This window comes from Hyperolius riggenbachi, chromosome 2 (assembly GCF_040937935.1).
Source record: "Hyperolius riggenbachi isolate aHypRig1 chromosome 2, aHypRig1.pri, whole genome shotgun sequence".
NCBI classification, from domain to species: domain Eukaryota; kingdom Metazoa; phylum Chordata; class Amphibia; order Anura; family Hyperoliidae; genus Hyperolius; species Hyperolius riggenbachi.
In genome coordinates, this window is record NC_090647.1 from 67,070,791 (window position 1) to 67,092,141 (window position 21,351).

Sequence of the window (21,351 nt, forward strand, 5' to 3'; positions counted from 1 at the left end):
GGGGGGGGGGGGATCAAGGAAAGGGCAGAGTCTAGGGCCTGGGAGGTAGGCAAAATATTGTGTTATGGATTGTGAGGTAGATATTTGTGCAGGGTGAAAAGATCCGGAGCTCAGTTTTATCTTGGTTGAGCTTCAGGAACCCTGACCTTCAGGAGGAAATATTTGAGAGGCATGAGGAGACCTTGTCCATCATGGTAGAGGAGAGATCGGGGTATGGAGGTAAATCTGAATGTCATCGGCATACAGGTGGTATTTGAAGCAGTTGCCGACTACCCTCTGAGGAAGCAAGGTGGCACCTCACACTTGCAATGTAGTGTTAGTAAGAAATTATGAAATCAACTACTAAGATATCGGATACCCGATCCATGGTTCTGAGAGTGGAAGAGACAGCAGACAAACTGTGACCTGCAACCAATCTGGCACTGAGCACCAAAAAAGCTTTATTCTCTGATTTCTGTCATATGGCATTCAGCCATCACAGAGGTGAGCATGTCAATATATGTGTGAATCCTAGTAAGAGAAACAGTCACACACAAGGAGCGCTTCTCTCTTCTCCTAATCTTTTGTTGATGATCATCTAAAGCTGAGTAATTATTCATTTCATTTGTCTTTCTTGTATTAAAAGTTGGAGAATTTTGGTAACCACTAATTTGTGTTGCAGGTTCCAGACACGGACAGCTGAAGCTGCAAAACTGGAGGCTGAATTGTCCAGAGCTCAGGAGATCATTCAGTCTGCCGAGCTACTGATTGGTCAGTTGGATGGAGAGCACAAGAGGTGGAATGCTCAGGTTTGTATCTGCTGATGCTGATTGGTTGGAAAGTAGAAGCCTGGACTTTTTGTGAACTTCTGAGCGTCAGCCACTGTTAGAGACTGACAAAGAGGAGCAGCATTTGAGGAACTGGAAGAGAGGTGGATGCATGGAGCAACAGCGTATTGGCCGGTTCACACTTGTTTTAAAAACGTATCTATGGGATACGCTTTTAAAGCTCTGCAGAAACGCTGGAAGCGGATCCTATGTTCTCCATTCTGAAGAGCCCGGAGGCCGACAGAAGCATGAGGATTCTCCATTGGGCTACAATAGACCAATGGGAATTGTCATCAACAGAGAGAACCAATGAAAATTCTCCCTGTTGCTAGGCAGAATTGGCCTGTTGCAGCCTATGGAAAGCCACACTTCTGCTGACCTCCAGGCAGTGGAAGGGACCGAGCAGCGGGACGAACGGTAGCAGGTGAGCGGCGATGTGTACGCACCGACACGATTGATGTGCGGACGTGGAACGTGCGCTACCATCCAGATCAGAACCGCGACAAACGGATCAGTTTGACGCGGATCCGATCTGAAACTGGACAAGTGTGGACTGACCCTAAGGGATGAACTGGAGATAATGCAGCATTCACTGGTAGACCACAGAGGAGATTGTTACTACAGTCTAATCGGACGATGCTAACACTAGCGTTCTAGTTTCATCCTGTGACTGGATAATTATGGGTACCGCTTTAAAGGACTTACGAGCCCAACTATGTAAAAAAATGTAATTACTTGCCTCTCCGTTTCAGGCACGGAAGACGCCGTCTGTGCCCTCCGTGCCGCTTCGCCGGGTCCCCCCGCTCATTATCCCCCCGGGTCGGCTCCTGACCCCACGGCCCGGGTCGGGCTCTCCTTCCCCTCCAAAGATGGCCACTTCCTCTGGCCGCGGCTGCGCAGTCCACCTGGCCGCGAATGCGGCTGCGCAGCTCTAGGGCCAACCCCTCCGATCCACGCTACGTAGCGTGGAACGGAGGGGTTGGCCCTAGAGCTGCGCAGCCGCATTCGCGGCCAGACGGCCAGAGGAAGCGGCCATCTTTGGAGGGGAAGGAGAGCTCGACCCGGGCCGTGGGGTCGGGAGCCGACCCGGGTGGATAATGAGCGGGGGGACCCGGCAAAGCGGCACGGAGGGCGCGGACGGCGTCCTCCGTGCCTGAAACGGAGAGGCAAGTAATTAACTTTTTTTACACACTTGGCCTCATAAGTCCTTTAAAGCTGTCAGAATCCAGGTTTTATTGTGTCACCCCACTTACCTGCTTCCTTGGTGTTTTAAACCACCTTGTCCAATAATGGCAAACCTGAAGTGAAAATAAACTTACCGATCAGTTTCATTGTATAGGACGTTATAAGGGTGTTGCCACCTCTGTCTCTGGGATATACAGTAGCTCTCTCCTTTAGAGAAGAGTAGCAGGGCTGGGCATAAACCCCCAAGTTAATCCTATAAATCTTTGCCACTTCCTTTTCCAAATGTGACTGTAGAAGGCTGACACTTGTGATGACACCCTTCTCCAGATAACATCAGGACTTCAGCTAAAATTCAAATTACACAGAATAATCAGTGCTGCAGAAAAGATCATAGGATCGCCCCTACTCCACACTACCAGAATGAGGTAGAGGGCCACCAGGATCTCACATGCCCCTCCCATCCAGGCAGTCGCTTCTTCAAACTGTTCCCATCAGGTCAACGTTTCAGAGCCATTCCCTCTAGGACCACTAGGCCCAGGAGCATCTTCTTCCCCCAGGATGTCCTCCTACTGAACTCTACTCCCCCACCACGTTGCAGCACCCTAGTCCTATGGGAAGCATTACTTCACCTGATGCCCACTCCTGTGCGGAACTCTGCCCCACTCCCAAGCTGTTAGAAGTCTTGATTCTCCACCCTGCTCGGAATGCTTGCTTTGAGACTTGTGAGTACATTTCTCATATTGACAGTGCCATGTCTGTCTTTTTGTACTGCATTGTACGCCAAACGGCTCACTTGGCGAATAAAGTTGATTCTGGGGAAGTTTCTTCATGATGTCATTACTGACTCCTCAAAGGCATACAGTGAGCATCAGTATTTTTTTTTTTCAAATGTAAGATAGGTGATCTATGGCAAGAAAATATACTTCTCTAGAGGGGCTTTAAAGAGAACCCGAGGCTGCATCGAAAAACCCCCAAAACATACCACCTGCTCCACCCGGATGAATTTGCGCCGCTCTCCATGGAAGGAAGCGGGGCATACATCCTCCACAACCCATTCATCCTCCGATCACCGGCAGAAATTCCTGGGTCACGGCTTAGCTACTGATTGGAGGAAGCTGGGAGGTGGGGGAGTGAGGTGACAGAGGCGGTGGATGAGCTGACAGAGGCAGAGGGAGCAGGTGATTGACGGCTGGTGTGGAAAAGGAGGCTAACGACAATAAGATTATTGCTAGATTGTCGCTAGCTTTGAGGGGGGACAGCCGAGCCCAGGGGTGACTGCCAGCGGCTCCAGAATGACCCAGAGGCATGTCATTGTGCACAGAACATGCCTCTTTGTCCTATAATCTATACACAGTCCACCTCGGTTACTCTTTAATAACGGGTAGATCTAGATCAGCCATGCATGCTTGGTACCAATTTACCTTTTTCTGTTAATATGTCATGACAATGGACTGGATGTAATATGGGGATGTAATACTGATGTATCATGTGTATTTGAACATTTTTCAGGTAGAAGAAATAACTGAAGAATTGAGCACTTTGCCAAAGAGAGCTCAGCTGGCAGCTGCTTTTATCACTTACATATCAGCCGCTCCTGAGGATCAGAGGAAGGACAGTATAGATCAGTGGAGGAGCACAGTGGGACTGGAAGGTAATGGTGCTGGTTTATTCTGTGCATACATTGATGTTCCTGCACTGGGAGCTATACTTCCAAAACTCACAGCTTTCAGTAGATCAAAATTGCAGTAAACAGGATACCGTTTTTAACGCATCAGTGTACTTAAAGCAAACGTTAGCAAAAAAAAAGGTAAGTTCTGCTAGATCTCCACAATTCTAGAATGAAGATATGGGCCACCAGGTTTTCCAACGGCCCCTCCCACCCAGACAGTCGCTTCTTCGAGCTCCTCCCATCGGGTTGACATTAGAGGACCATCCCTTCCAGAACCACATGGAGCAGGAGCACCTTCTTGCCTCAAGCAGTCCTCATGCTAAATTAGCTGCCCAATCTGAACTTCATAGCACCTTTGGCCAGTACTGCCTTCCACACCCAGGCTTGTAGTTGCTCTAAATGGCCCTAAATGTATGTTTCTCATGCTTGTTTCAATTGTATATCTCCCATGTTGTCAATGAAGGTGCAGTCCAGCCACGCACGCTCCCCCATTGCGCTCCCATGGCTGTGCAGGTGCAGAACACTCCCAGCCATGGGAGCACAATGAGGGAGTGTGCGTGGCTGGACTGTGCTGGTGCCGGATGGCTCGCTTACCGGAACCCATAGTGGAGGATCGAGGCAGAAGAGGAGAATGGTGGCGAGGGACAGATCAGCCTGCAGGGGGCTAGAGGAAGCCCCAGGTCTGCATTAATTTTATTTTTTTACGTCTTCTCAGGTACAATTTGAAAGGGTCACTAGTTCTGCTACTTTTACAGCCTTTACAGAGTGTGGATTCTAAACTGTAACAGTCTGATATAAATAAATCTACCATATAGAACTGAAAATGAAAAATATGAGACCGTTTTCTTTACTACTTATGTTCTATTTATTGTCCAAACTACACATACAATTCATTACCTCATAAGCTTATTTTCACTTAAGGCTCACTTTAAATGCCACCTACGCTTTTAAAATACACATCTATTCGCACAATTTTAACTGTGGGATCAAACCTTCAGTCATAGACCGCCCCCCCTCCCCCCTTCCAGTTCTGTGTAACATTTCCCTCCGTAACAAGCAGCGATTAAGATTAGTTGACCATATACAGCAAATTGCTGGATGCTTAATTTATGGTCCTCTCAGCTCCAAGCTCATTAGCTGTGGAAGGAAAGTAACACTCATTGATTTTCCTGTTTTCCCAGCGTTTGATTTAAGGAGATTTTTGTCCACGGAGAGCGAACAGCTTATTTGGAAAAGCGAGGGTCTGCCCTCCGACGAGCTCTCCATCGAGAACGCTCTGGTTATTCTGCAGGTAAGAACCGCGACTTTAATTGCTTTCAGTTTGTTCAATGCGTATTGATTTGTACACCGTGGTTATTAGTAGTAAGCAGGGGGAACATGATGTTACAGAGTTGTGCAAACATATATATATATATATATATATATATATATATATATATATATATATATATATATATATATACAGTATATATATCTGCTGCATAAATTTGCTGCTTGTAAACATTCATGCCGATTCCTTCATTATTGGTGTTTTGAAGAGGGGTGACGATATAGGTGGAATAAAGGGGAACGCTGAGAAAATCTCGCATGCACTTTTCCGACCTTCCTGATTGACTTGAAAACTTAAAAAAAAAAAATTGAATTTCTGAAAATAATTTTGAATACTCTGATCCATATTTCCACTGCACTATTCTAGTAAAAGGGATGTTGGGAGGGGCTAATGCTGCCTCTTGGACACAGAACTACACTTCCCATGATCCCATGATGATTGTTTACTTGCCAAACCTGATGGGATGGCTCATATACGGTTTTTTTATCCTCCTGACCACTTGCTGGCCGTGGTTGGATTAAACCATAATCAATATTTTTCATTGGCATCATAAGCCAGTTTTGGCCATGTTGATGTCACTCAGCTGCATCTGTAGGAAAACACAAAGCGTAACAGATGAGCCAATGTGCAACAATGGGCATCACAAAGATTTTTCACCTATTTTCCTCTGTTTTCAACTTATCTATGTTACATTTTGAATCTCCCAAATGCAAAATAGGTACTTTTCCGTTAGCCGGGCGCGTCCGCTAGGTGGCGCTAATTACATTAATAGTCACGTAAAAAAAGTGTGTACCTTACATTAAGCCGGCGGCAATGTAACAGATGAAGCCGCTGCCTTCGGCTCTCGCTCTCTTCCCCCTCGCCTCTCTCCTATACAATACTGGGCAGTCGGGGGACATGCGTGTCCCCCCAGAGTCGTTCATCGCGGCAGGGAATCCTGCCGTTCGTTCTTGCAGAGCGGGTGCTGGCAGAAGCAATGTCTGCAGTTTCCCCGCTCTGCTTGTTTCTTGTGATGAACGACTCTGGGGGGACACGCATTTTTCCCCCGGCTGCCCAGTATTGTACACTGCCGCCGCCTTAATGTGAGGTACACACTTTTGTTACGTGACTATTAATGCAATTAGCGCCACCTAGCGGATGTGCCCGGCTAATGGAAAAGTACCGCAAAATATAATATAATTAAGGTAAGAAAAGTAATATTGAAATGAAGTTAATCAGGAGCGACTTACTTTGAGTTATTATTTTGCTTGTTAATGTGCTGAACGGTTATTTTTTATTAATTAGGTGATAAGTCATTTATGAGAAGCTTTTTGAATAGAGCCCATTGTCCTAATTTAACTTTACATATGTGTTAGTTAAATCCCTAGAAATGTGCAGAGGGTTCATTTGAAAAACCGATGTTACCTAAAGCTAGCCATTCTCTATCCAACTGCACCACTTACCGGTTCACGATCAACATTATCTTCGAAATCCGGCTTGACATCTGCAGAAAGAAAAAACACCACTCCCGATTACGTAATGTCGTGAACAGGTTGATCATGGGATGAGCTTGGTTCAGTGGGTAACCACATTTTTTGCCAAGTTAGATGTTTACGAAAAATCAAATGTCTAATTGGGCAAAAATATGGTATAGCGTATGGCCAGCCTAACCCTAATTAATTAATCTCATTTCTTTATTGAATATCATCATTGAATGTCTTATGGGACGCTGGTTTCCAAAAGAAATGAAATATGTATTATTGTTTCTTTTTAGTTCTTGATTATGATCATTTTTTAAAATACGATTTTGTGTTTTTGTTTCTCTATTAATTTTGCGGCATTAGATCTGTTGTTTGAAATCATCGGTAAGAAATAGTGTGCCTAACCCTCCCTCTCTCCTAAGGCTTCTGGCCGCTCTAGCTGCTGGGACTCTCTTCATGGCCGTTTGTCATTGGGATATCTGGTCGTAGTAGTCTTAATAGTGTACATGATTTGCACCAGTACTTTCACCTAGAACAATACTAAGCAATTTCATTGGGATGTATGCCAGATCTTTAGCGATCCCCCAAGTACTGCCCAACCGCATTGTTCTCCCCGCTCCCTTACCTGGTGACATCTCCGTCGCATGTTACCTCCTCTACTTCCACATAGCTATAGATGTGTCACTAGCCTTAAGGCTGGTGATACATCTGCACCAGCGTTGGCAGTGCTCTGTCCCCCAAGCGATCATGTACCGATCCCTGCTGAATGACAAATATCACCAAGATATCTCCTAGTGTGTACGGGGCTTTAGGTAGAGCAGAGGTAGATGTTGTTAGGGTTAAGCGTCAGGAAGCAATAAAGCGGACCCAAACTCTTGCACAGCGTACAATGGAAATACATGTAGTTGCTAAGAAATTCACTCTGTATGTGTTCAGAGAGATCAGCCTGTCTAATTAGCCGTTATCAGCAAGTGTGAATCAAGGCTGTGAGTTGTGCCACAATGTTCTGCAGCTTCTGTGATGGTATGTAATCACTGAAGTCTAACCCTTTCGGTGCTCCCAGGAATGTCCAGAAAATTAACACTTTACGTTGATAGTTTTTTTTTTCTTTTTTTAGGGTTTTTAGAAGTTATAACAAAGACATGTTTTTATGTAATGGTTATTATGCTGTGGCTTTTCTTTTAGATCAGAGAGGAAGTTCTAAGTTTATGTCCCCTTTAATGTTGGGGAGAAGGTGTTAGAAATAGCTGTCAGTGAGGAGTTAACATTAGTGTAGGAGATTAAGGTTACACATCAAAGGGGGAATTTTCTTTTAAGGAGGATTGACAACAGTTTGGTGACCAATGGAAGATATGTATGAAACATTGATGGAAATACGTGGCAAAACTGAAATAGCAGAATTGGTAGTTGTGCTGTATCTTCATTTAAGCTACAGTATCCATATTACAGTAGTTCTAAAACTAGGAAAGATTTGCTGTAAGAGATTACATCTCCTGACTTTATGAGAGTTGTATGAAGCGGATGGCTTCAAAGCTGTTTTCAGTTGTATTTGTTACTCAGCTACATTTTGTTATCTAGCCCTCGAAAAAAGTCTGTGAGATGTATTTCTTTGACAAGGACATGACTGTCCTTCAGGCCATATATGGTCCATGCTCTAGTAATATGGTGCTCATCTAACCAAGTCTTTGCCCACCACGGGTTTGTGATTTTCAATAACAGGTTGTATAAATAAAAAGCCATTAATCACCCAACCACTCGCCAGACTGTGTAGTATAGCGAATATAGGGAGTATCGTGACAACCTGTGCACCAGTCAATAGAAACAGTGGGCGTAGTAGTTCTGAGCAGTCTGAAAGGCAGAGATGTACTTGCTAGAGAAATGTTATGCCGCTGATATTTTTGTATAGCGTAATGTAACACATACAATTTCAGTAGTCCGTATAAAAGTACATTTATCCGTGAAATTTCTAATATTACCCTAAACACACCCTTTATCTTGGTAGTCTGGTGCAAATCATGCCTCTGTAACCCTGATCTATGGTGACTGCTTCTAGGATTAAGGACAATACTCTTTCTTTTTCTGGTACTGAATATTTGTACTGTCTTTAGTACGGGAAGGTGTCTGAATGGTGCTCAGTAACCTTGTGTAGATCTTGTTACAGGACGTTATGTCATTTTCTTGCCTACGGTAAGTGAAGAACTTTTACAAGGTGACTTTGTCCTTATAGCGGAGTGGAGGGAAGATGTGGAACTCTTCAATGGACTCCAAAAGCTGTCTTGTCTGTCACTTGCTTGAATTGCGAAATGGGAGGAACATGTTTCATAATGTGTGCTAGGAGAGTATAAAATAAACATATAGCCCATGTATCACCCCACATGCTCTGCATATAGTACTAATAATAAAAATACCTGTAGTAACTGGTAGAGCATGTGCCTGTGTTAGTTTTGAACTGAATATGAGCGTTGTTCAGAAAGTAACAATTGTTTACGTTTATCTGCCTCGCAAAATGTTATTTCTGACATTTAACTTGCAACCATCAGATTAACCTCTTCTCTCCCTGCAATGATTGTCACGTGACTGCAGAACACCAGTAACTGTTTGTTCAACGGCATTAAAGGGACCTGAGCACCTATATATGAAGATGTATCAAATGAACCTTACCATAAGGGAGCTTTGTAATAGAGTATGCCGTTGGGTGGGCGGGAGTTGGGGCGATTGTCATTACTTACCTACGGAGGGCTGCTCCTCTTAAGTTTGCCCCACAATGTATCGTATAATTCAAAATCTGTAACCATGCACAGCACATGCTTCATTCCATCTCTCCGCTGGTATTGTTCAGGGCTGCAGTAAAATCATTCCAAAACAGTAGAGAAAGACCAACACCAGATGTCCGCTAGTAGTATGGACTATCAGCTGATACCGTACCGCAGATATGTGGACACAAGCGGAACATCTAGTAAGTAAAGAGTAGACAGTGTGGCACTGAATCTAAAACCTTTATTGTAATCAGATGGGTCCTCAGAGGCCATAGAACATACCATGTTCTATAGCCTCTGAGGAAGTGGGTAACCCTGAAACGGCTGTCAGACTCCCCTCACCCTCACTGCATACCACTTTATCTGTACAATTACAATAAAGGTGCAGATTAAGATTTAGGGTCGTTTCCACTACACACGGATTCTGGATGCAGAAAAACTGACTACAATTAATACCTATGGGCCGTTTTCCACTAAACGCGATTTTTCTGATACAGATTTCCTATAGACATTCATTGGAGTAAGTTCTCTACATACAGAATCCGCGTGTAGTGGAAATAGGCCCTTAGTGCCCTGTTGTCTACTTTTCACTTACTACACTAAAATCATCTCTGCTGTTTACCTGATTTGATTGGTTTACCAATATGTACGTTGTTCAAGGAATGACCGACAAATAAAGATTGAGTAATTTTGTAATGCTACATTTGACATTGTCAACAAGATCGAATGGTTAGGAATGTTATAAAAAAAAACATATATCCAGGCACATTGCATCTAGTTAGGACATTAAATAAGTTATTAAGGAAAGGGAGGTGCTGAAGGGGGTGTGGCTAGAAAACAGCAAAAATCTATTAACCCTTCGCACTCTCGCATGCAAATGTTCAAACAAATGCATTCACAGATTCTCTCATCCAGGCACAACTGTTATCCCTACAGCTAAGTTAAAAGCCGGAGTTTTAGTTCACAGAACAATGCATTCTTATGTTTAGTCACCTATACTGCGCAGAAGTACCCAGGTAAACGTAGGTGTCCTAACTCTGGCCCTGTAACATGCATAGTGCAGACATGCAAACACATTCATTGCATCAAACCTATCAATGGATTAGGAGCACACATCCTGACGTCCTCTCCTGGGACAGATAGTGCATCTTACCAATCGCACAAGGGAACTAACGTTATGTATCCATGTGCACCATGCACATACACCAGCATAAGCTGTGTGCATGCTGACAAACACATACAGGGGAGGAGGCAGTGCACTGAATTAGACCCTAGCCACAGGGGTCAGTAACAAGAAAAAAATACATATATCCAGGCACATCACATCTAGTTAGGACATTAAATAAGTTATTAAGGAAAGGGAGGTGCTGAAGGGGGTGTGGCTAGAAAACAGCAAAAATCTATTAACCCTTCGCACTCTCGCATGCAAATGTTCAAACAAATGCATTCACAGATTCACTCATCCAGGCACAACTGTTATCCCTACAGCTAAGTTAAAAGCCGGGGTCTAAGTTCACAGAAGAATGCATTCTTATGCTTAGTCACCTATACTGCGCGAAGTACCCAGGTAAACATAGGTGTCCTAACTCTGGCCCTGTAACATACATAGTGCAGACATGCAAACACATTCATTGCATCAAACCTATCTAGGGATTAGGAGCACACATCCTGACATCCTCTCCTGGGACAGACAGCGCATCTTACCAATCGCACAAGGGAGCTAACGTAATGTATCCATGTGCACCATGCACATACACCAGCATAGGTGTGAATGGGCCCTTAGAATAAAATAATTCTTAGCACAATGTACCACCCAAAGAAAGCCTATTTGGTGGCAAAAAAACAAGATATAAATCATTTTGTTGTGATTAGTAGTAATTAAGTTATCGGCGAATGAAAGGGAGGGGCGCTGAAAGGTGACTGTTCTGGTCCTAAAGGGGAAAAACCCCTCAGTGGTCAAGTGGTTCAACTATTGTGCAGTGCATGCCACCCTTCCGTCTTTCAGCCATGAAGCCTGCGGTAAAGGCAAGTGTTCAGTCAGGCTGGGCTTCTCATTCACTTGTCAGTGGTGGCTGAAGAAAAGACTTTCTTATCAGTTTGAAATCAAGAGAGCCGAATAATCAAAGAGACTTGGCTGGGTCATAGTGTCTCGTTTATAGGAGCCAGTATCCAATCAAACATAATCTTCAGTCTGACCTATGAGATTAGCCTTTACTCAGGCTCCTAACCTCATTGTTTTTCGTTGACAGGTCATTATTCAACTTCTGTTGTTTACTATAACCACATCTACAACCACCATATTTACTCTTTTATATCAAATAAAGAGTTAATGTGATTTATGAGGGTCACCCATAAACCAATTAACCATTTCCGTACCAGCAGTCTCTGGCCCTGTAAGGACTGCTGGTTCACAAAACGGGCTTATCGATGTCACACCATACTTAACTGCCACTCTCCCGATGCTGCCACCCACTCACTCTGCCGTCGCTATGACTGCACAGCTCCCTGAGACGGTCAGGAGCCAATGAGATTGGCTCCTGACCCTGTCATCAATGTGAACTAATGTGATTGTCTCACAGTGATTGCAGTGTCAGGAGCCAATGAAATCTGCTCCTGACCGCCTCAGGGAGCTCTACTGTCATACCAACGGCGAGGCGAGCGGGCTGCAGGGGCGGGAGCATGCGGCAGGGATGATTGAAATCTACACCCTGGAAGCAGTTAAAGAATTATTTATTGTGGACACACAAGGCCAGATCCAGTTCACTTTTCCTCCAAAGTTTTCTCCTAGGAGATAATTTTTCATCTTCCGTTTAAAATAACTTTTCAGCACATGGAAGTACCACAAAGTAGGTGAAGAAGTACTGACAACATAATAAGTAATTTTCTTGCTTGGTGGTGGCTTAAAGAGAACCCGAGGTGTGTTTAAAGAATGTTATCTGCATACAGAGGCTGGATCTGCCTATACAGCCCAGCCCCTGTTGCTATCCCAAACCCCACTAAGGTCCCCCTGCACTCTGCAATCCCTCATAAATCACAGCCGTGCTGTGAGGCTGTGTTTACATCTGTAGTGTCAGTCTCGGCTGCTCCCCCGCCTCCTGCATAGCTCCGGTCCCTGCCCCCGTCCCTTCCCTCCAATCAGCAGGGAGGGAAGGGATGCAGGCGGGGACTGGAGTTCTGCAGGAGGCGGGGAGAGCAGCAGACTGACACTATAGAGATAAACACAGCCAGCTCTGACAAGCTGTTTGTCAGCAGCACGGCTGTGATTTATGAGGGATTGCAGAGTGCAGGGGGACCTTAGGGGGGTTTGGGATAGCAACAGAGGCTGGGCTGTATAGGCAGATCCAGCCTCTGTATGCAGATAATATTCTTCAAACCCACCTCGGGTTCTCTTTAAAAGGCATTTTATTGATAAGATGAAAAATATCATCTAGGAGAAACCTTACGGTAAGAGAAAAAGTGAATTGGATTGGGCCCACTGTGTCTTCTGATTATTCTTCCACATAATCACCCCCTTTATTTAAGCATTTCTTATCTTTTTACAAGGTTTTCAATCCCTTTGTTGTAGTAGAATCACACTCCTCACCTATGGGTTGGAGAAATTGATGGGGAGGGGCTCCATGTTAATACTGCTGAACAAACAGTTACCGGCGTTCTCCAGTCACATGACAAGCTGTGTAGAGAGAGAAGAGATTAGCCTGACAGATACAAGTTACATTACGCAGAAAAGCATACCTTGCATGACAAAGAAAAGCTGTTACATTTTGGATGAATCTTTAATGGCACGTAGACCTCAAGGTGAATTTGCCATAACTGACTGATTTTATGAATGCGAGGTACAGAAAGATGCCATATTGTATCAGCAAGTAGCATTACTATCAGTTGGAGCCTGCTTATGTACGTGTTGTAAGTCAAGCTTCAATCTCATTTATGCCTTGGGTCTTTTCCAAAGCCTTTTGTGACCACATTACCTAATGAGAGCTGCTGAGGTAAAACTAGTGGATGTTGGCCAAGGTAGGGCCTACGCATAAAAATACTTCACGAAGCCTCAGTTAGGGCTTGTGCACAAATTAACATTACATGGTGGCATGTTTGATAGAATGCTAGACAGTGAATGGGACTGTATTATTGCTCTGAAATACACGCAGCAGTGTGTTGTTAGAATGAAACCATCATACAGTCAATGCAGTGTCTGATGTTCTTGTGCATCGCGTTGCAGAAATCAGCTCTGTGTGATGCAACAATGTGTCCAGGCCTTTCACTGTATGTTTCTCATACTTCCTCCAAAACGTTTTACCGAAACTTTCTATTTTCCCTCTTCAAGAATCAGGTGTGTCCATTTTTAATTGACCCGTCTTCTCAAGCAACAGAGTGGTTGAAGACACATCTGAAGCAATCCCGTTTGGAAGTCATTAATCAGCAGGTAAATCTGGAGAGAATTGATGCTACGTATAAACCGGGTATTGTGACAATAATTATATTCAAAACATATGGTCTCAATAAAAGTGGGGCCTGGACATTTACTGTTATTGCAAATTTAAACCTCCCCCTACCTACACCTCTACCACCTACCTACACCCAACACCAACCTTCTCCTACCTACACCCAACACCAACCTGTCCATACCTACACCTAACACCAACCTGCCCCTACCTACACCTAACACCAACCTGCCCCTACCTGCACCTATCACCAACCTTCCTGTAACTGCACCTAACACCAACCTGCCCCTACCTACACATAACACCAACCTCCCCCTACTTACACCTACCACCCTCTCCCCTACCTACACCTACCACCAAGCCCCCCTGCCTACACCTCACACCAACCTCCCCTTACCTACATCTAACACCAACCTCCCCTTACCTACACGTAACACCACCCTCCACCCAACCTACACCTAATACCAACCTCCCCTTACCTACACCTAACACCAACCCGCCCCTACCTACACCTATTACCAACCTTCCTGTAACTGCACCTAACACCAACCTCCCCCTACCTACACATAACACCAACCTCCCCCTACTTACACCTACCACCACCCTCTCCCCTACCTACACCTACCACCAAGCCCCTCTACCTACACCTAACACCAACCTCCCCTTACCTACACCTAACACCAACCTCCCCTTACCTACACCTAACACCAACCTCCCCTTACCTACACCTAACACCAACCTTCCCTTACCTACACGTAACACCACCCTCCACCCTACCTACACCTAATACCAACCTCCCCTTACCTAACACCAACCCGCCCCTACCTACACCTATCACCAACCTTCCTGTAACTACACCTAACACCAACCTTCCCCTACCTACACCCAACACCAACCTGCCCATACCTACACCTGACAACAACCTGCCCCTACCTACACCTAACACCAACCTGCCCCTACCTGCACCTATAACCAACCTCCCTGTAACTGCACCTAACACCAGCCTCCCCCTACCTACACCTAACACCAACCCACCCTACCTGTACCTATCACCAACCTTCCTGTAACTACACCTAACACCAACCTCCCTCTACCTACACCTAACACCACCCTCTCCCCTACCTACGCCTACCACCAACCTCCCCCTACCTACACCCATCACCAGCTGAGCCGATAGTGAGTGCTGCACCACAGCTGATCTGGGTTTTTGCTAGGTAATAGCTGAACCCTGCATGTGCGCCCAATTACTCACTCTCATCATTAGCTCAGCCGGTATCCGGAGTTCCCCTACATAATAGGCAAACCCTCAGTGCCCAATTACTTAGTTAGCTCTGGCCCGAATTACAATGTGGTGTATGGTGGCACCTAATTTAGCTGGCTGTGCACCCAATTTTACTCTTCCTGTTGGAAATATTCTTTTGCTTTATGGTCCAGTAAATATTTGTGATTGTATCTCACCTTGATTTGCATTTTCTATTATCTCTTGTACCTTGTTTTAAAAAAAATACTATTTGTGTGGCTTTTGTGCAGTTCCTCTGCCTATTATACTTCCTATATCACTGTTCTAGAACTAGTATTCCTATCAGGTGTTCTGACGCCATTGGCACATGCTTGTATCTCAGACTTAGCCGGTGTGACCCAGGAACTTTTCTTGTATTGGTTAAGAAGGTCAGGCACCATTGGGGGGGAAGGGGTTCTTAGTGTTATCCACCACCACGTGAGGTTAAGTATAGGCATCATCAGGAGGTGTTAAGGTTAGGCACTACTAGGTGTAGGGGTTAGGCACCACCGGGGGGGGGGGGGGGGGGGGTGTAAGGCTAGGGGTGTAAGGCTAGGCACTACTAGGATGCGTTTTAGGATTAGGCATCGGCAGAGGGAGGGTTCTGTGTGAGAGTAGGGTTAGGTTAGTTCATAGTAAGTTATCGGTAAGGATTACCAATATTTTACTATCGCAATTAACTAGTAGTATATCGTAATTTTACCGACATTCTACTAGCGGCTGTCGCCAGTGCCGTTTTTATATGAAGGCAAAAAGAAACTCCTTTTACCCTATTATGTTCTGTCTGTCTTTAGTACTGCAAGGATTGAATTGCACTTTTAGTGTTAGAAATAAGAGTGGCTGGAATGAATTCTTGCTTTATTCCCTATAACTTTATTACCTCATTGTTAATAGAAATTATTCTTGAAAGGAGGCTTGAAAATAACAACTTCAAAGTGACCACTGTGAGCGGTAGATGCTAAATATACCGCAGCCGGTCTTCAGAATGCCCGCGTTATATCAGATGCAGAACAGTGGAGCTGCTTGTTTCATAACTGCACTTTGATTTTAAAAGGAAGACATGAAAATAGTTTCATGCTAGATAAGATTGGGAACGTCCTCCGCTGGCTGCAGAAAAGAGTCTGATTGTTTTTTTTTTTCAATCAGTTCTCAGTAAATCATGCTGGCATGAGTCCTGCATAGAACTTTTATCTCTGCATCATTTCAGTGATTGCTCAGAGATATATTATAAAACAGATTGCTGCTAGAGCCTGCTTTGCTCTAGTAAAAATAAAAGGAAACCCTGCGTATAGAACCTGGATCTAAAAGTTTATTGAGTAAGACTTAAAGAGGAACTTCAGTGAAAATAATGTAATGAAAGAATGTGCTTCATTCTTACAATAATTATGTATAAATGATTTAGTCAGTGTTTGCCCATTGTAAAATCTTTCCTCTCCCTGATTTACATTCTGACATTTATCACATGGTGACATTTTTACTGCAGGCAGGTGATGTCACTGTAAGGAGATGCTGCTTGCTTTTTTGGCAGCTTGAAACAGTGGTTATTTCCCACAATGCAACATGGCTCCCACAGTGTGATGTCAGGACCTAGGTGCTGACATCACATTCTGGGAGGGGTTTCACTGTAATATCAGCCATACAGACGACCCTGACGATCTACAGTATTTGAGGCAAGGTGAAGATTTCTCATGGGAAAAGGGAGTTTCAACTACTGATTGGGATAAAGATTAATCCTTGGTTACAGTTCCTCTATAAAGGAAACCTGAATCGAAAAAAAGTATGATAGTTTGTCATGAAAGAATATTAACCAGTAGTTTGTAAAATTCCTGTGGAGGTGAAAGCAGTAGGGTTAGCCATACTATGTCAGGGAAAAAAACACATGTATAAGTAGATAAATACTTGTTATACTTACATAACATGTATTGTACTGTCCACATTTTGATTTCAGTGAATTTTATATAGTAAATGACGAGAATTCTGTTCCTGGTGGGGGCCATGTCTTTTACCCACAGTTTAGGCTAAATCCTGATGTCATTTCTGCCCTTTACTTTTTTTCTTGTCTCCTCCAATCGCTGAGTCACCTCAGCCTTGCTTGTAAACACAAGTGAGCAGGGGATCGTGTTTCACATAAGCAGCTAGGCAGGGAAATAAATGGAAGAGGAGGAATATATTATAGATAAAAAGAACCCCCAGCATGCAGCTGTTTAGCACTGACTACTAAAGGGCCAGTGCTCCTTAAGTATGTGATAACTTCAAATCATAACTGCAGAAACAGTTTTGAAAGTTTTGAATGCAGGATTAGCATCTTTATCACTTAATACACACAGACCAGTTGCTATTGAAATTTGATTTTTATGGTGATAATCCCGCTGAAGGCCATGAAATGTTTTGTTTACAAGGGTGTAATAAGTGAATCCAGTAGAGGATTATAATAGCTTGGAGGAGGTGCCCCTGGGTGTATTAGGCCGTCTTGAACAAAAACTAGTCTTACCTCTGGTGAGAAATGGATTTTTAAAAACATATTTATTACATATATTGAACACAAATGATGATGCGTTTTGTGGGCCTTACCCGCTTTTTCAGGTCCGTATAACAGTGTCTTTTCCTAGAAGCACTGTGGACTAGAAGCACCTGTATTAGAGCCTTGTAGAGGATTGTTGATGGCTACATTCAAAGAGAGATTCCAGGCCTAACCTAACTATATTTTGGCATGCTTTGTTGGCGTGTGGCCACTTTGTACTTGGAACTTGTAGCTTGGTATTCTGTAACTTACACTGCTATATTTTTGTACATGCAGGATGCAAACTTCATTACAGCCTTGGAGCTGGCTGTCCGATTCGGCAAGACACTTATTATCCAGGAGATGGATGGAGTGGAGCCAGTGCTGTATCCATTACTTAGGAAGGATCTGATTGCTCAGGGTAAGTCATCTGCAGGAGGCGATCCAGTCCTGTCACTTGCCGTACCCACTCCTGATAAATCGCATCAGTCGGCAAATACAGCAGCAGCGTCTTTTGATTAATGCTGACGATTGTGCGTTGAAAACTTCAGCATCCATCTTTGTGGTTTTTCAGGATTCTTTGTGCTAGACGAGGCTGGAGAGTTACAGAGCTGCAAAACAATGTATGCTCTTAAAGTACAGGTGCAGATTGTAAATCAGAGCACAGACTTCATTCATGGAAGGGGTATTTCAAACTATTGCCAACTGGAAAAATTATATTATCGAAAATCCTCTCCACACAAGTATACATCTGCTTTTGAGTGTGCTAACAGTTAAGAAATACATACTGTATATTGTGGCATATAAGACTACTTTTTAACCCTTGAAAATCTTCTGAAAAGTCAGTGGTCGTCTTACACGCCAGGTGTCATTGATGCCGGGTGATCCGCCCTATCCTGTTACCGTCTCTCAGATCTTGCTGCTGAGGACTGTAGTGAAGTGGCGCAGGCGCACATGTGCGAGATCTGAGAGGCAGAGAAGGAGGTAAATAGGATACAAGGGTGGGCCAATAGGGTGAAAGAGGCGTGTTTTATGGGCACAGCGCAATCCATTCTTCCATACCGCTCTGATAAACAGGGAGAGCTGACTCAACTTAGGGAGAGGGAGAGTTGACCAATCCAACCAGTCAATCACCTTCGCCTATATACTGTTATTTACTGAGTACCACATACAGTACAGCACCAGTATCTGTTCATACATAGCACCAGTATATGATTTTATTTGGTGTGCATTGGAAGAGGGGTAGTCTTATACGGCGAGTATATCTCACTCTATATTTTAACTACAAAAGTTCGGGGGTCGTCTTATATGCCCAGTCGTCTTATACGCCGGAATATACGGTAATTGTTTATACTATAAATCCACCTACAACACAAAACAGATAAAAAATACAAAAGCGATAAACACACCTACTAAAGGTCAGGCCACTTGCCGGCTGATCGACCATCCAGTTCGATTATTATAATTGGAATCAGATGAAAATTGGAGCCGCCAATTGCATACCTGGGACCAATTTTGGTCTGAAATTGGTTGCAATAATCTGCAGTAACGGCGAGTGGTATCGGGACTAGCGACTTACGCGACGTACGCAACAAAATTCCCGGCGTTGTTTCTGCAGTGTGTATGTATGTACGCTATGCATGTATGCAATGTGTAAATGTGATGTAATGTGCGTTTATACATAACCTGTCCTGTGTTGTGGTGCCAGTCTGTCTTCCGCCTCTCTTCAATTAGCCTACTCGCCGTCAGCGCATAGCGCACCTGCACGTGGCATCTCACACCGGCACCGCAACACAGGACAGCTAATGTATAAACGCACATTACAGCACATTTATTCATTACACACATGGCTGTTGCAGTGGCTGGGCCAGTTCCCAAGAGATTTAATGCTGAAATCAATTGGGAATCGGCCTGCCGTGTATGAGCAGCCGACAGTTCTCTCTCTAATCAGATTTGACCAGAGAAAGATTGGTCTCTTGGTCAAATTTGCCCATCATTGCTAGATGTATGGCTACCTTAAGAGTACTGAAAAAGAAATAAAATAAAGCAATGCATATTTTTAGATTTTCCTGTGGAAATAATTAGGGGTGCTCGCCTTCCATTGATTTAATTCGTAAAGACTGGAAGGAGTTGCTCCTTATTGTTCACAGCGTGTGACAGAGTAAAATGTGACCATAAACTTACAGCGATTACCAAGGAGCAGCTTTACATGTCATGGTTATGTTGCCGTGGTGTCCCGGCAAAAGGTGTCATTGCTTCCAAAGTCTGTGAATTATAACGTGGTGATCCAGTAAAGCGCTAGAGCTTCTTAGAACATTTCTCTCTTAGTACTGTATATTCTACTTTTTAACCCTTGAAAATCTTCTGAAAAGTCAGGGGCCGTCTAATCTGCCGGGTGTCATTGATGCTGGGTGATGCACGATGCTGATATGCTGATATAGAAGAAAGAGATTGCGCTGTGCCCATAAAACATGCCTCTTCCTCCTGTCTGGCCCACCCTATCCTATTCCCGTCTCTCAGATCTCGCTGCTGAGGACTGTAGTGAAGCAGCGCAGGCGCACATGTGCGAGATCTGAGAGGCAGAGAAGGAGGTAAATAGGCTACAAGGACGGGCCAGAAGGGTGAAAGAGTCGTGTTTTATGGGCACAGCGCAATCTATTCTTCCATACCGCTCTGATAAACAGGTAGACAGGTAGAGCTGACCAATCCGCTTAGAGAGAGGGAGAGTTGACCAATCCAACCAGTCAATCGTCTAATTTACTGTTATATACTACCACATACAGTACAGCACCAGTATCTGTTCATACACAGCACCAGTTTAGGGTTTTCTTTAATTTCTATTTGGTGTGCGTTGGAAGAGGGGTATTCTTATACCACTAGTATATCCCAAACTCTATATTTTTACTGCAAAATTTGGGGAGTCGTCTTATATGCCCAGTCATCTTATACACCGGAATATATGGTATATACATGGAGAAGTTCAAAACTATTTATCTTATTTGGAGATTGCATGGAGTTGAGAATTTAATAATGTAAAGAATACATTGCGGCCCATATGCAAAGTTTTCTACTAGGTGATTTTATCAAAACCTCTCTATAAAATGCCTTTCAAGCCCCCAGCAAGCAAGAAAATACTCAGAATAATTTTTGTCGCACTTTTTCACCTACCGGTACTTTTTCATACTTTTTTATTGATAAGTTATTTTAAAGAGAAGATGGAGAAAAGTCAGAAGAAAAAGTGAATTGCATATAGGGTGTTTAGAAGGAATATAGAAGTCATATAAACTTGAAGTTCCTGGAGATGTAGAAGGATGCTAATTATGGAAAGATTTTATTGATTTTAAACACATAGGCCCTTATTCAATTCACTTTTTCTCCTAAGTTTTCTCCAAGGTGATATTTATCACTAAAATGCCACTATCAAACCAAATAAAATGACAATGTACAAATAATGTCTAAATAAAGTAGCTGTGTAAACATTTTCCTACTTTCCATGTTAAATATCAGAGGCAAAAGCTTTATTTCATTGTATGTAGAGTTTAGCTACGTTTGGAATGCCTTATTTGCAAAGATATGAATCTCTGCAGTCTGACATGCTAAGAACCATGTAATATTGAAGCAGAGTTACATGAAAAACCTGTCAGGTTTCACACAAACACTATTACAAATGTTTATGTTGCACATAAGATACATTTCCTCTGCTCTCTGTGAGAGAAAGCTCTGCCTGTCTCTGACTGAGCTCTCTGCACATATAAAGTTAATGAATGAAGATGAAGTGTGTGGGAATTCTCCCTCCCCTCATGGTTCACTTTGCCATCAGATTTGCCTTCAGCAAAGTGTGAAAGGTATCGGATAACAGTAAATAAAGAGATAAGAATTCAAATGTACACACCCGTACTTAGCAGCACTTCCCAAACATTTCCTATC

General features: G+C 43.7%; 1 protein-coding gene across 2 annotated transcripts in view; it reads left to right on the top strand.

The window, feature by feature from the left end:
• Nucleotides 1-21,351, top strand: part of DYNC2H1 (dynein cytoplasmic 2 heavy chain 1) — a 508,393-nt gene that overhangs the window by 209,894 nt on the left and 277,148 nt on the right. For both annotated transcript variants that reach the window (XM_068266870.1, XM_068266871.1), the window contains exons 61-65: nucleotides 662-788; nucleotides 3,501-3,642; nucleotides 4,842-4,951; nucleotides 13,528-13,626; nucleotides 17,722-17,845. In XM_068266870.1, coding sequence (XP_068122971.1) covers nucleotides 662-788; nucleotides 3,501-3,642; nucleotides 4,842-4,951; nucleotides 13,528-13,626; nucleotides 17,722-17,845 — 602 coding nt within the window. The remainder of the gene's footprint in view (nucleotides 1-661; nucleotides 789-3,500; nucleotides 3,643-4,841; nucleotides 4,952-13,527; nucleotides 13,627-17,721; nucleotides 17,846-21,351) is intronic.